This window comes from Sciurus carolinensis, chromosome 7, assembly GCF_902686445.1.
Source record: "Sciurus carolinensis chromosome 7, mSciCar1.2, whole genome shotgun sequence".
NCBI lineage: Eukaryota > Metazoa > Chordata > Mammalia > Rodentia > Sciuridae > Sciurus > Sciurus carolinensis.
The window spans coordinates 118051414-118062904 of NC_062219.1; the positions used below are offsets into that span (position 1 = coordinate 118051414).

The 11491-nt window shown below is 49.8% G+C and overlaps 2 protein-coding genes across 2 annotated transcripts; both read right to left on the reverse strand.

Annotated features, from left to right (window-relative positions):
* Positions 1-594: 594 nt before the first annotated feature.
* Positions 595-1093, reverse strand: LOC124989534 (U6 snRNA-associated Sm-like protein LSm8). Its single transcript, XM_047559367.1, has one exon. It carries the CDS (start codon positions 1037-1039, stop codon positions 749-751), a length of 291 nt encoding a protein of 96 aa, XP_047415323.1. The 5' UTR covers positions 1040-1093; the 3' UTR covers positions 595-748.
* Positions 1094-5705: 4612 nt separating this feature from the next.
* Positions 5706-11103, reverse strand: Pim1 (Pim-1 proto-oncogene, serine/threonine kinase). The gene is made up of 6 exons (XM_047559742.1): positions 10630-11103; positions 10413-10519; positions 10258-10308; positions 9792-10158; positions 8131-8307; positions 5706-7201 (listed from the first exon to the last, which is right to left on the reverse strand). The coding sequence occupies exons 1-6, from the start codon at positions 10709-10711 to the stop codon at positions 7044-7046; spliced, it is 942 nt and encodes a 313-aa protein (XP_047415698.1). The 5' UTR covers positions 10712-11103; the 3' UTR covers positions 5706-7043.
* Between the last annotated feature and the right edge of the window lie 388 nt (positions 11104-11491).

The following is an 11491-nucleotide window of genomic DNA, read 5'->3' on the forward strand; positions in this document are numbered from 1 at the left end:
GTCCTGTTCCGATGAATAAAAATAAATAAAGTCCTCTCAGCTTGACCCTAGTTCTGCTTATTTTTGTACTTCCTCCCACAGTGATGCTGAGGGGTCACTGCAACCTTGCTCTTGGCAATCGGGGTTAGTAGCGCAAGGCTGGGCCGGAAATGAACTGGGGGATGAGGCCATATCTGCTTTAACACTGTTTTAGATAGGTCCTTTGTGGTGAGGGTTTCCAAGAACCAGCACAGCAGTTAAAGAAGCTGAGCAACATTTACAAGAAATGTGCCCCCGCCCCACCCCAACCCCCACCTCTTGTCCCTCTGGTCCTCTTTCTCCCGCCTCCAACTCTTCCTCTCTCCCAGGCCAGAGGGAAGGACAGTGCACAGGCAGCAATAATGAATATTTTCACAAAACAACTGCTTGCTCCATTCTCTGCACTCTGGAGAAGAACCGCCCCAACCTCTGGGTCCTAGACATTGAGGGGACCTTAAGATGACTAATCCACACAAACTTTTTTTTTTTTGGATACTAGGGATTGAACTCAGGGATGCTCTACCACTGAGCCACATTCCCAGCCCTTTTTATTTTATTTTATTTATTTTTTTTTTTCAATAAAAATGTAGAAATATTTTAATTTACATATTACAGTGAATCGATATGAAGTCAAAATTCACAATTACACATTCCTAAAAATTCCAAACATCTTCCTCAGAATAACTGGTTTCTGTACAAGATTTAGATGTCCAATATATGTAGTTTTTCCTCAGTGTGCTACAGAGTTTAGAGGTTCTGCTCGAATATTCCCCAAGTCAAGCGCAGAATCTGTCTCTTCATCAATTTCTCCAATGACTGCAACATTGTCACCTCTCACAATGTAGAGCCCCAATACCACTTGCTCTACTCCCTGTGAAGAGCTGAATACTCGTTCATGGCTTTCATCCAAAATCAAATTAATAGTCTGGTCAAAACCTTTCAGTGTTCCCACAATCATTCTCCCATCAGAAGTAATAACAGCAACAGTTCGGTTGATGTAGTTCTCTAAGGCGGACGTCATGCTACTCGGCCCGGAGGTCCCGGGCAAACAAGCAGTGCAGGCGACAAATAAAGCTAAAAGCCCTTTTTATTTTTTGAGACTGGGTTTCACTAAGTTGCTCAGGCTGGCCTCGAACTGAACTCGTAATCCTCCAGCCTCAGCCTCCCGAATTGCTGGAATTACAAGCATGTGCTACCATGTCTGGCTACACAGACATTTGTCAGTAGCGAGGCCCTGGGTTCCACCTTGATACTGCTTAGAAAGGAAGAGAGACAGAGAGAGAGGGACAGAGGGAGAGAGAAGGTGGAGCAGTAATGAGCATGGATTGCTGGGGTCCCAAATTCTGACCTGTCATTTCTTTTTTTTTTTTTCCCGGTGCTGGGGACTGAACCTAGGGCCTTGTGCTTGCGAGGCAAGTACTCTACCAACTGAGCTATATCCCCAGCCCCCTGACCTGTCATTTCTTCATGTGACCTTTGACATGATACTTGGCTGCTCTGCTCAGTTTCCCCCATCTGTAAAATGGGGATAAATAATAACATATATCTCATGGAGAGTCGTTGTGAGGATAAATAAGTTAATTCATACAAAGCGTGCAGAACAGGCTGGGCACACAGAGGCACTAAGTGTTAGCCACTGTCACTAAGGAACTGCAGTTGTAACCAGCAGCTGCTTTTGGGTGTTGTGCTTAATAGGATTACTTTCACCTTCCTAATCCTTCGACAGCCCCTCCCTTTACCCGGCATTCTACACTCCAAGGTCAGGCCCCACCTAAATAATCTAAATTCTGAGAAACCTCACCTGAAACCTTTCTTTAGCTTCACAGAACTCAGATGGGCTTTGTAACACTCTTCCGTAATAACTAGCCTCAGGAGGTCAAAAACCATGATGATAAGACCCCCACCCCTGCCCGCCGCCCAGCTGCGATAAAGGCCCATCACACCCCCAAGCCCAGGGAGGCAGAACTTGGAGGAGCCATCTACTCTATTTCTTTGGGCTGAGCTTGAGAAAACCTGACTCCTTCCTACCCACGCTCACCGCCTGAATATTGGCGCAGACGCAATGGGCAGCCTGCAATTTGACTCCAGTATCGCTACATGTCTGCCATTAGGCTAAGTGCTGGGAAAGATGCACATGGTTGAATCGATGCGATCAGGATCTAGTGCCGGGCTGAAAACCTTTTCTAGAAAGCATTTCTGACCCTTTGGTGTGACTCAACAACTCTGCCATCATAGCAAGAAAGCAGTCATAGATAATGTGTAAATGGATGAAATTTATGTATGACTACTGACAATTGTGTTTCATATCATCTTCATGTACCAGAACATTATTTTTTATCCAACCTGACACTTAAAAATGTAGAACCCAGGCTGGGTGCAGTGGTGCACGCCTGTAATCCCTGAGGCTCAGGAGACTGAGGCAGGAGGATTGCAAGTTCAAAGCCAGTCTCAGCAAATTAGCGAGGCCCTAATCAACTTAGTGGGACCCTGTCTCTAAATAAAATATAAAAAGGACTGGGATGTGGCTCTGTGGTTAAGTGCCCTGGGTTTAATCCCTGGTGGAAAGGAAGGAAGAAAGAAAGAGAAAAAGAAAGGAAGGAAGGAAAGAAGGAAAGAGAGGAAGAAAGGAAGAAAGAAAGAAAGAAAAAAAGAAAGAAAGAAAGAAAGAAAGAAAGAAAGAAAGAAAGAAAGAAAGAACTCAATGTGAGTCCACAGGCTGTACAAAAACTGGTGGTGTACCAGATTCAGTCAAAAGATCAAAATTTACTGATGCCTCGTCTAGTTGTGGGGGAAATATTAACCCCTCTGCATTTCTCTGCTACACCTGTGTGTTCATTGCCCTGCTTTACAGGTGGGCAAATTAAGGTTTGTCCTTTAAAATCCTGTTCAAATGCAGCCTCCTCTTGGAAGCCTTCCCAGGTTCCCTCAATCAAGGGGGTTAGTAAGTCACCCCATCTGCTGCCCCCTACCGAAGTCCAACTCCCTTCATTACTTTTAAAACTTTATCAACAACTGTTTAAGACAAATCAGAAGTTATAAATGGTAATATAAACACCTTAGTCTTCATCGCCTTGCTTATGAGATGGAACGCAGCTGAAACAGTCAAAGGTCCCTGTACACACAAGTACCTCCAGATCACAACCTCCCTTCCGCCTCTGGAAGTCAGGAACCACCATCCTGACCCCAGGAACTCATTATCACCCTGAATAATAAGTTTGTGCTTTTACTGCATATGTATGCATCCATTAAGTAGCAGAGTGTTCGTTTGCACTTATACATACCTGCTCTTTAACCCTATCTTCCAATATCCTATCAAGGAGCATCTCTTTTAGAGATTAGTCTCAGGGCGGATGATTTCCCCGGGGCATTTAGATAAGATAATGGTAGGATTTAAACCCAAGGCTGATTCCCAAGTTGATGCTCCTAAAATGACCCCGAGACTAAATATGACCTCTCACCCTTCCCATTGAACTCAACCACTGAGCCACATTTCCAGCCTGTTTTTGTGTTTTATTTAGAGTCAGGGTCTCACTGAGTTGCTTAGTGTCTCGCTTTTCGCTGAGGCTGGCTTTGAACTTGCGATCCTCCTGTCTCAGCCTCCGGAGCTGCTGGGATGACAGCCTAACTGTGTTTCCTGAGGAACTTTTCCATCACCCCTAGCAGTCTCAATAGATGGAGGAACTGCCACGAACTCACTTCACAGACAGAAGAGTGGGGTTTTGCCAGATTTTATAAGAAATCTGGACAATTATTTTTGTACTGGGGATTGAACCCAAGGGTGCTCTACCACTGAGCTACATGCCCCAGCACTTTTTATTTTTTATTTTGAGACAGGGTCTCACTAAACTGCCTAGGCTGGTCTTGAACTTGCAATCCTCCTGCCTCAGCCTCCCGAGTGGCTGGGATTTTTAAGTGTGTACCACTGTTCCCTGCCTGGAGCAAGTTTCAGTTGTTCAAGTACAAATTTCCAGTAAGAAACATCAATACTCAGGGAGATTGGCGTGTGTGTGTGTGTGTGTGTGTGTGTGTGTGCGCGTGCGCGTGCTCCTTTGTGCACACATTTGAAAGGAGGGGTAAGAGAGAAGGGGAACCTCAGAAAATCAGCCCCCAGAATCAAGAAATCCTTCCTTCCTCTCTGCAGCCACATGGTGACTGTGCTGGGGTTGGGACCTCGTCCAAGCTCAAGGGTAGACAATGAAGAATGAAGGGTGGTTGTGGTTTGGATCCTGAACCTGACAAGAGTACATAGGGCCAGATTCCAAAGGTTATGTGGATGCAGGAGGGGAGGGAGCAAGATGGCCCACAAGGAAAGAAGAATAGTACAGCAGCTGGTGATATTTATAAAGAAACAAGAAAGCAACATACTCATACTTCATATGCGTTAACAGTGACACAACTAGAGTGCTTTCAGAATGTCAGGATGCGTTCAGACCACTTGTACATGCTAAGTGGACTCAGGGGCTGTACCACCCAGTTTACCACTCAGAACAGACAAGGGGCCTGTTAAATAGATTCCCAAAATGAAACCAAGGGTTAAAGATACTAATTACCTAAGAACAAGCAGTAAGTAAATGTTAGCAGAGCTAACATTTCACTTATTCCAGGCATAAACCCTTCGTGGAACACATTGGAGGGAAATGGAAAATAAACACAAGTATCTCCACCCACCGATGTTATTGACTAAACCTCACATTAAAGGTGAGGGAACCTGGAAAAACAGAGTAACACGGGTATAGAGCTTTCCCATAGACTTGACATGTACAAGCATACATGCCCTTAATGATCTGTATTCTGGAGATGTCTCATTACATTGCAGAGGCTGGTCTCAAACTCCTGGGCTCAAGCAATCCTCCTGCCTCAACCTCCCTAGTAGCTAGAATTATAGGCACATGTAACCACACCTGGCTTCAAAATGTTTTACTGGTGGGCTGGGTGCAGTGGCACATCTCTTTAATTCCAGCAACAGGGGAGGCTGAGGCAGGATTTCAAGTTTGAGGTCAGTTGAAGCAATTTAGCAAGGCTTTAAGCAACTTATCAAGACCCTGTCTCAGAAAATAAAAGGGCTCTAGGGAGGTGGCTCAGTGGTAAAGTGCCCAAGTTCAATCCCTAGTACAAAAAACATTTTTTTTTAAACTGATGCAAGAGATAGATAATATGTGTTCCCTAGATCAGCCTTGTTGGATAGGATTTCCTACAATGGTAGAAATGTCCTGTACAGTCAGGTGTGGTGGCACACACCTGTAACCCCAACTGCTCAGGAGACTGAAGTAGAATCATGAGTTCAAAGCTGGCCTCAGCAACATCATGAGGCTTAAGCAACTTAGTGAGACCCTGTCTCGAAATAATAAAAAAGGGATGGGGACGCAACATAGTGGTTAAATGCCCCTGGTTCGATCCCTGGTGCCCCCCCCACCCCCCGCACAATGTTCTATACAAGGTAGCCAGTAGCCTTCAGTGGCTATTAAATTCTTGGAACTTGGAAACAGTCACATGTGTAGCTCTAAAAATTTGAATCAGAGATTATGCTGGGTGTTGACTCACACCTTTAATCCCACTACTCAGGCCTAGGTTTTCAAAGTTCTTTCCCCTACAAGTATAGGCCTTCTGCACTTACCAAAGGGCTCAACAAATGCACGTTAAGCTAGCATGCCTCTACATGGACAACGATTAGAAACCACAAATTAAGACAAAAGGTTTTTATTCAAAAAACGCCAAGTATAAAAAAAAAAAAAATAAGATCTCTTTTATTCCCCTGTACAGTATTTCACTCAGATAAAACCAGCAGGCTACATGCTGCTCAGAACAGCCCCAGAGAGGATCTGGAAGGCACACCACCCCAAACTGCTTTTCATATATCTATCCTATATACACTAGTCAGCAATGCCCCTCCCCACCACCCATGGAGACCAAACCCACTTGCATTAGTAGGCTAGGGGCCCCACGGAAGTCAGGGAGCTAGCAGCTGTCCCGCCTGAGTCCCGTCACCCCACGAACAGAGCAAGCGTCGCAGCCCTCCCCCAGAAAGTCCCCAAGTCAGAGGAAAGGAGGAAAAAAAACCAAAAAACAAACCTAGGGCAGCAGCTGTGGAAGCTTAAGAGCAGGAAGGGAAACCAAATAAATAAATAAATAAATACATAACATTGACCTCCAGGTTAGAATGCGCATCTTTCAAAAAAAAAAAAAAAGTAAAATAACTTAAAGGCAAACTTTTTTTAAAAAAATTAGATCAACTACAATCCTTTTGTATACTACCATGCCAACTGTACACACATTTACAGCTTTTCTGTTGATTTGCATTGTTTGTGCATTTTGTGTGTGTGAGGTCTTGGCTTTGAAACAGTTAAGTAAAAACCAAAAAGGAAGACCAGTTCACTGGGAGTTTTACTAAAGGAGGCAGAAAAAGGGCAGGTGGCTCGGCAATTGGCCCTGTAGCCTCTTCCATGGCACCTTTCATATGGAGGAGGAGGGAGGGGGGGAGGGGGGAGGGGGAGAAAAATAGGGAACCAAACCCAGGCAGATTTTTGGAGAAGCAGCAGGTAAAAGAGGCAAGTTCAAGTATTTCTCCCAGCACAGCCGGAGTCCCCACAGAAGGCACTCAGAAGAGTCGGAAGAGGTGACAGGGACTTAAAATGGTGCTAGTCCTATCCCATCCCAACCTGTTTCCCCTACCCGACCCATCGCGGCATTCAGCAGAACTCGTGATGAAGGGAACAGTTTCATGGCAGGGTTCTCCCACCCCCACCCCCCACCCCGGGATTTCAGAGTCCAGCAATGCTGGACACCCATGAGAAGGAGAGAGTGTCTATGGGAGTTGAGGCCGAGGACACCTGGAGTGGAGTTTCTTCCCCTCTACAGGGAAGGCAGCCTCCAGGGGCCTAGGGTGTGGAATGAGTTGTAAATGTTGTTCCTGTATCAAGCACTGTCCTGCTTGGCGATAAGTGTCACTGGTAATTGGGAAGCTGGAGACAGAAGCTTCCCCTCCCTTGAGCATCTGACAAGGAGGGGAGGACCTGCCAGAAAGGCTGCTATTTGCTCGGCCCTGGTGACAGGCTGTGGAGATGGATCTCAGCAGTCTCTTGGGGCAGGAGGACATCTTGCATCCAAGGATGATTCTGGATTTCTTCAAAGGATGGCCGATCTGATGGTCTCAGGGCCAAGCACCATCTAATGAGATGCTGACACTCTGCAGAAAGCAGGACAGACACAAAGTTATGAATGACAACTTGTTTTTGCAATGCAAAGGTCTTTCCAATTTGTATCCCAGGGGCCCACAAGTCTGGGTCCTAAGGAGGCCATGCACTTTACAGAACATTGTGCCAGGTACTCTTCAATAGGAAACAATGAACTTCTCTGGATCCTCCAGTCTGCTTTCAGCTAAAATGTGGCTCCCCTATTAAACCTGTGGTTTTCAAACTTCAATAGCTAGGGCCTTTCCCACGACGCCCACTCACCAGAAATAGGAAGGATGATGACAAGAGATTTTGATGAGACATCACTGAGCATGGTGAGGTGATTCAATTCACCTTCCAACTTACAAACATGAAACCACCCAGAATGAGATCACTGGGACCATATTTGGCCTTTAGGGAGATGGTTAAGAGCCTTCGACTTTTTTAACTCCCTGGCAAAGCAACAAGGAGTTAAGGGATGTCTCTGCTGGTACTTAAACATTGAGCTCAGTAGAAGAGTGCTTGCCTAGCATGCAGGAACACCTGCCATCCAGTCCCCAGCACTGAGGGGGGGGGGGGCTTTTCAAGAAAACCAGATCGTCTTTCCTTAATATGCTCACATATGCTCTTCCTCTGATCTCCCAAGAGAAGCTCAAGTGCACATGATCCCTGGGACCAGCCCAAGTATAACCTGGCCTACAATTCTGCTAAGCCAAAGACCATGGCATCTCCCAGAGAGTGACACTCTCCAGGATTCAAGACTGTCTCCCAAGTACTAAAAGCACTGTGGTTCCTGTTTTCCCTTAACTCGTGGCTTCCTGGGGTCAGAGATGTAGCTCAGTGGCACTTCACTTGCCTACCATGTCCAAGCTCTGGATTCAATCCCCAGTGCTTCAAAAATAAATAAATAAATAAAATCAAGGGGAGGCTTCCTGGAAGTTACCTGAAGAGACCCTCTGTCTGAAGAAAACTTGGCCCCTGATGATCTCCTCATCGTGCTCGAAAGGAATATCTCCGCACACCATATCATACAGCAGGATCCCCAGGGACCAGACAGCCGCGGACCTGCCATGGTAGCGATGGTAGCGGATCCACTCTGGAGGACTATACACTCGGGTCCCTGCAGGCCAGGGGAAGAGCAGAGAAAACACACTTTTAGCAAAAACATAACAACTTGCATTCTCTTTAAAAAGTACCACCCTCCCTTTACTCCGAAGCTGGGTGAACTTCATTTTTGCCCTGTGGGTTAAAAGGAAAATGGAGGAGAGTTTATGGCATCCATCCAACCTAAAGCATTACCCACCTCTCTACCAGCCCAGAGCATAAACTAAAATCCTTTACAATTCCTCCAAGAGACAAACAGGGCTGGCTGCAGACTCAAAGTCTGAGGTGGGTATGTGGTAGTACCACCCACAAAGGGATGAATATAATATCTACAGTCAAAAGGACAGTATCCCAGAATATCCTTCAACAATGCCCAGGAGCCAGATGAGATCCTCATCACAGATACAATCCAGGGGAAGATCCTTGCACAACACCCTAAGTCAAGGTGCCTTCCTCCCCACCCTGAGAACAGGGGCAGGCAGGCACCCACACCCTTTCCTCCCCAGACTAGAAAGGGAGACAGAGCTGTAGGGCTGGTTTCAGACCACGTGATTCCTGTTTACAAACTTTGGATAGTAAAAAAAAAAAGGGGGGGGAGGTCATCCCAACGGTGCTCACCAGGGGGCAGCAAAGACTTGAAGGAAAAAAACAGGGGAGGACCCAGCCAGCCATTAACTGTTAAATACAAAAAACGCAGCCCAACCCGGCGTCCTCCAAGGGCAAATAAACACAAACCACAAGCCAGAGTCACAAGTTTTGAAAGGCTGTCGTTTGTTAGGGTAAGCCACTCAGATGATGACCCACCCTCCTTCGCTTTGATCTCAGGCTCTCCATTCCTTCTTTTCTGAAAGAACCCGCTCCAAGCCCCTCCCTAAAGTAAGATAGGTTTTCATCCTCCCTGCGGACACCCAACTAATTCTCAAACCAGCAACAGATCTTATTTCACAACATTCATTCCTTACACCCTCACCCCACAGCACCCCCTAATTTTTTTTTCATTTAGTGAAACTACTATTCCAATTCCTTAACCCTCCCTTGATCAAAGGGGAAAGGGAGGAGGGGGCTGCAGTTCTGAGAACTACCTTAACAGAAAACTAACTCCCTTATGAAACAAAACAAAAATCACAAAACCGGCAGAAATTTTCATCTCGTCCCCCTCCCACCACCATCCTTTTACTTTACTGGCAGGGAAACTGGGTCAGACTTCGGAAATCTGGGCTACGGCCGGTTGCCCACAATCTCTTATTCATCGGGAAAGTCTGGGACCCACTGAATTCCACTGGGGGAAAAAAAAAAAAAAAAATCAAGCCAGAAACATTACAGGTTCAGCTGGCTTGAAATCCCCGGCTTTACTACTCTGGGAAGCTCTCCTTCGCCCCACCCCTGCTAACATCGAGCCAGGCGGCCCAATGACCTTTACAATAGGCCGGAGCCGGAGACTGGCCGAGGCCTCCAGGCCCGGCCGCGACACCTGGGCAGCTCCCTCTTGGGCGGGCTCACCATCGAAATCCGTATATACGGTGTCCTTGAGCAGCGCCCCCGACCCGAAGTCGATGAGCTTGAGCTCGCCACGATTGAGGTCGATGAGGATGTTCTCGTCCTTGATGTCGCGGTGAAGCACCCCGCAGCTGTGGCAGTGCCGCACGGCCTCCAGCACCTGCCAGAAGAAGCTGCGGGCCAGCTCCTCTTGTAGGGCCCCCCTTTCCGTGATAAAGTCGAAGAGGTCTTGCACCGGCTCGGGCCTCTCCAGGATCAAGACGAAACTGTCGGGCCTCTCGAACCAGTCCAGGAGCCTAATGACGCCGGAGAAGCCCGAGCTCACCTTCTTCAGCAGGACCACTTCCATGGGCACTCGGGTGCCATTGGGCTGCAGGGGCGAAGGGGCTGGTTAGGGCGGGAGCCGAGGCGCGCCCTAAACTCCACCCCACCCACCTATCCTGGGGGTCGCTCCCTTCAGGGCACTCACCAGCTCTCCCCAGTCGGAAATCCGGTCCTTCTCCACGTGTTTGATGGCCACCTAAAAGCCCCGGGGAGTATTCATTAGCTCCCCTCGCGGGGGCCAAAGCACAGGCGTGAGCCCCCAGCCCGGCACCCCCTCCCCACAGCGGGGCGCCCACTCACCGGCAAGTTGTCGGCGACACGGATGCCTGAGTAGACTGAGCCGAAGCCGCCGCTGCCCAGTAGCGGGCCCACCTGGTACTGCGACTCCAGGGGCTCCTTCTCTTTGCCTAGGAAGGGGGAGACACAGGGTACTCGGCATCGGCCCACGAGTCCCCGGCTTCCTTCCCACGCGGAGGGCGCTGCCGGCGCCCCCATCCTCGGCCCGGGGAACCCTTACCCGGCGCCAGCTTGGTGGTGTGCAGGTCGTTGCAGGGCGCGGCGCGCAGGTGGGCGAGGGAGTTGATTTTGGACAGGAGCATCCCAACCTCCAGGGTGTCGGCGCAGGGACTGTGTCTGGAGAACCTGCAGCAGAAGCTGGGGTTGGGCTGGTGCGGGTGGCTGGAGCGGTGGCTGCGGGTGGCGTTGCGGCTGTGGCTGCGGCTGGCGCGGAAGGCCGAGGGCGAGTCGGAGGACAACTGGGGGCGCTGCCGGGGCTGGCGGAGGGAGGGCGAGCCGGCAGGGTCAAGTAGCGTTGAGGACCGCGGGGTGAGAGGCTCCTAGGGTTTCTGCGGAACCGCCGCGGGACAGAGGGCTCGTGGCAGCTGCTGTTGCTGCTGGGGCTGTTGCTGATCCCGCCGCCACTGCCACCGACTCCACTCCGGCCTCCTCCGCCACCGCGGCCGCTGCAGCAGACGCCCGGCTCGCCCCGCCGCCAGGAGTAAAGGGGCGGAGCGCGCCGGCGGGGAGGGCGCGCGGGCGGGCGGGGACGGGGCGGGGCCTCTCCGGGAGGCCAAGGCGGGGAGCTGGGCTGCCGGGCTGGCGGAGGGAGGAGAGGGGGTGGGGAAGCGGCGGGACCGGGCAACTCCCCTCGGCCCCCGCCCCGCGGGCGCCTTCGCCGCGCCCCGGCCCCGCCCCCGCCGGCCCTTCCTCAACCAACCAGAGGCCGACTGATCTGCATAACGCGGCGCGCCCCGCCCCCGCCCCGCCCCGCTCTCGCGGTCAGAATGGTCTCTACGCCGCCACGACGTGGCGGGAAGGAAAAGGCGCCAAAATGGAGGGGGAGGGGCGCGGGGCGTGAGGGGAGGCGGGAGCTGGGTGTC

Coding starts and splice junctions, on each gene's coding strand:
- Pim1 (XM_047559742.1), bottom strand. CDS start 10,711: ATGCTCCTGTCCAAAATCAACTCCCTCGCCCACCTGCGCGCCGCGCCC. Junction 8,308..9,791: donor CGTATATACGGATTTCGATG/GTGAGCCCGCCC, acceptor CCTGGCCTGCAG/GGACCCGAGTGTATAGTCCT. Junction 7,202..8,130: donor CAGACAGAGGGTCTCTTCAG/GTAACTTCCAGG, acceptor TGCTTTCTGCAG/AGTGTCAGCATCTCATTAGA.
- LOC124989534 (XM_047559367.1), bottom strand. CDS start 1,039: ATGACGTCCGCCTTAGAGAACTACATCAACCGAACTGTTGCTGTTATT.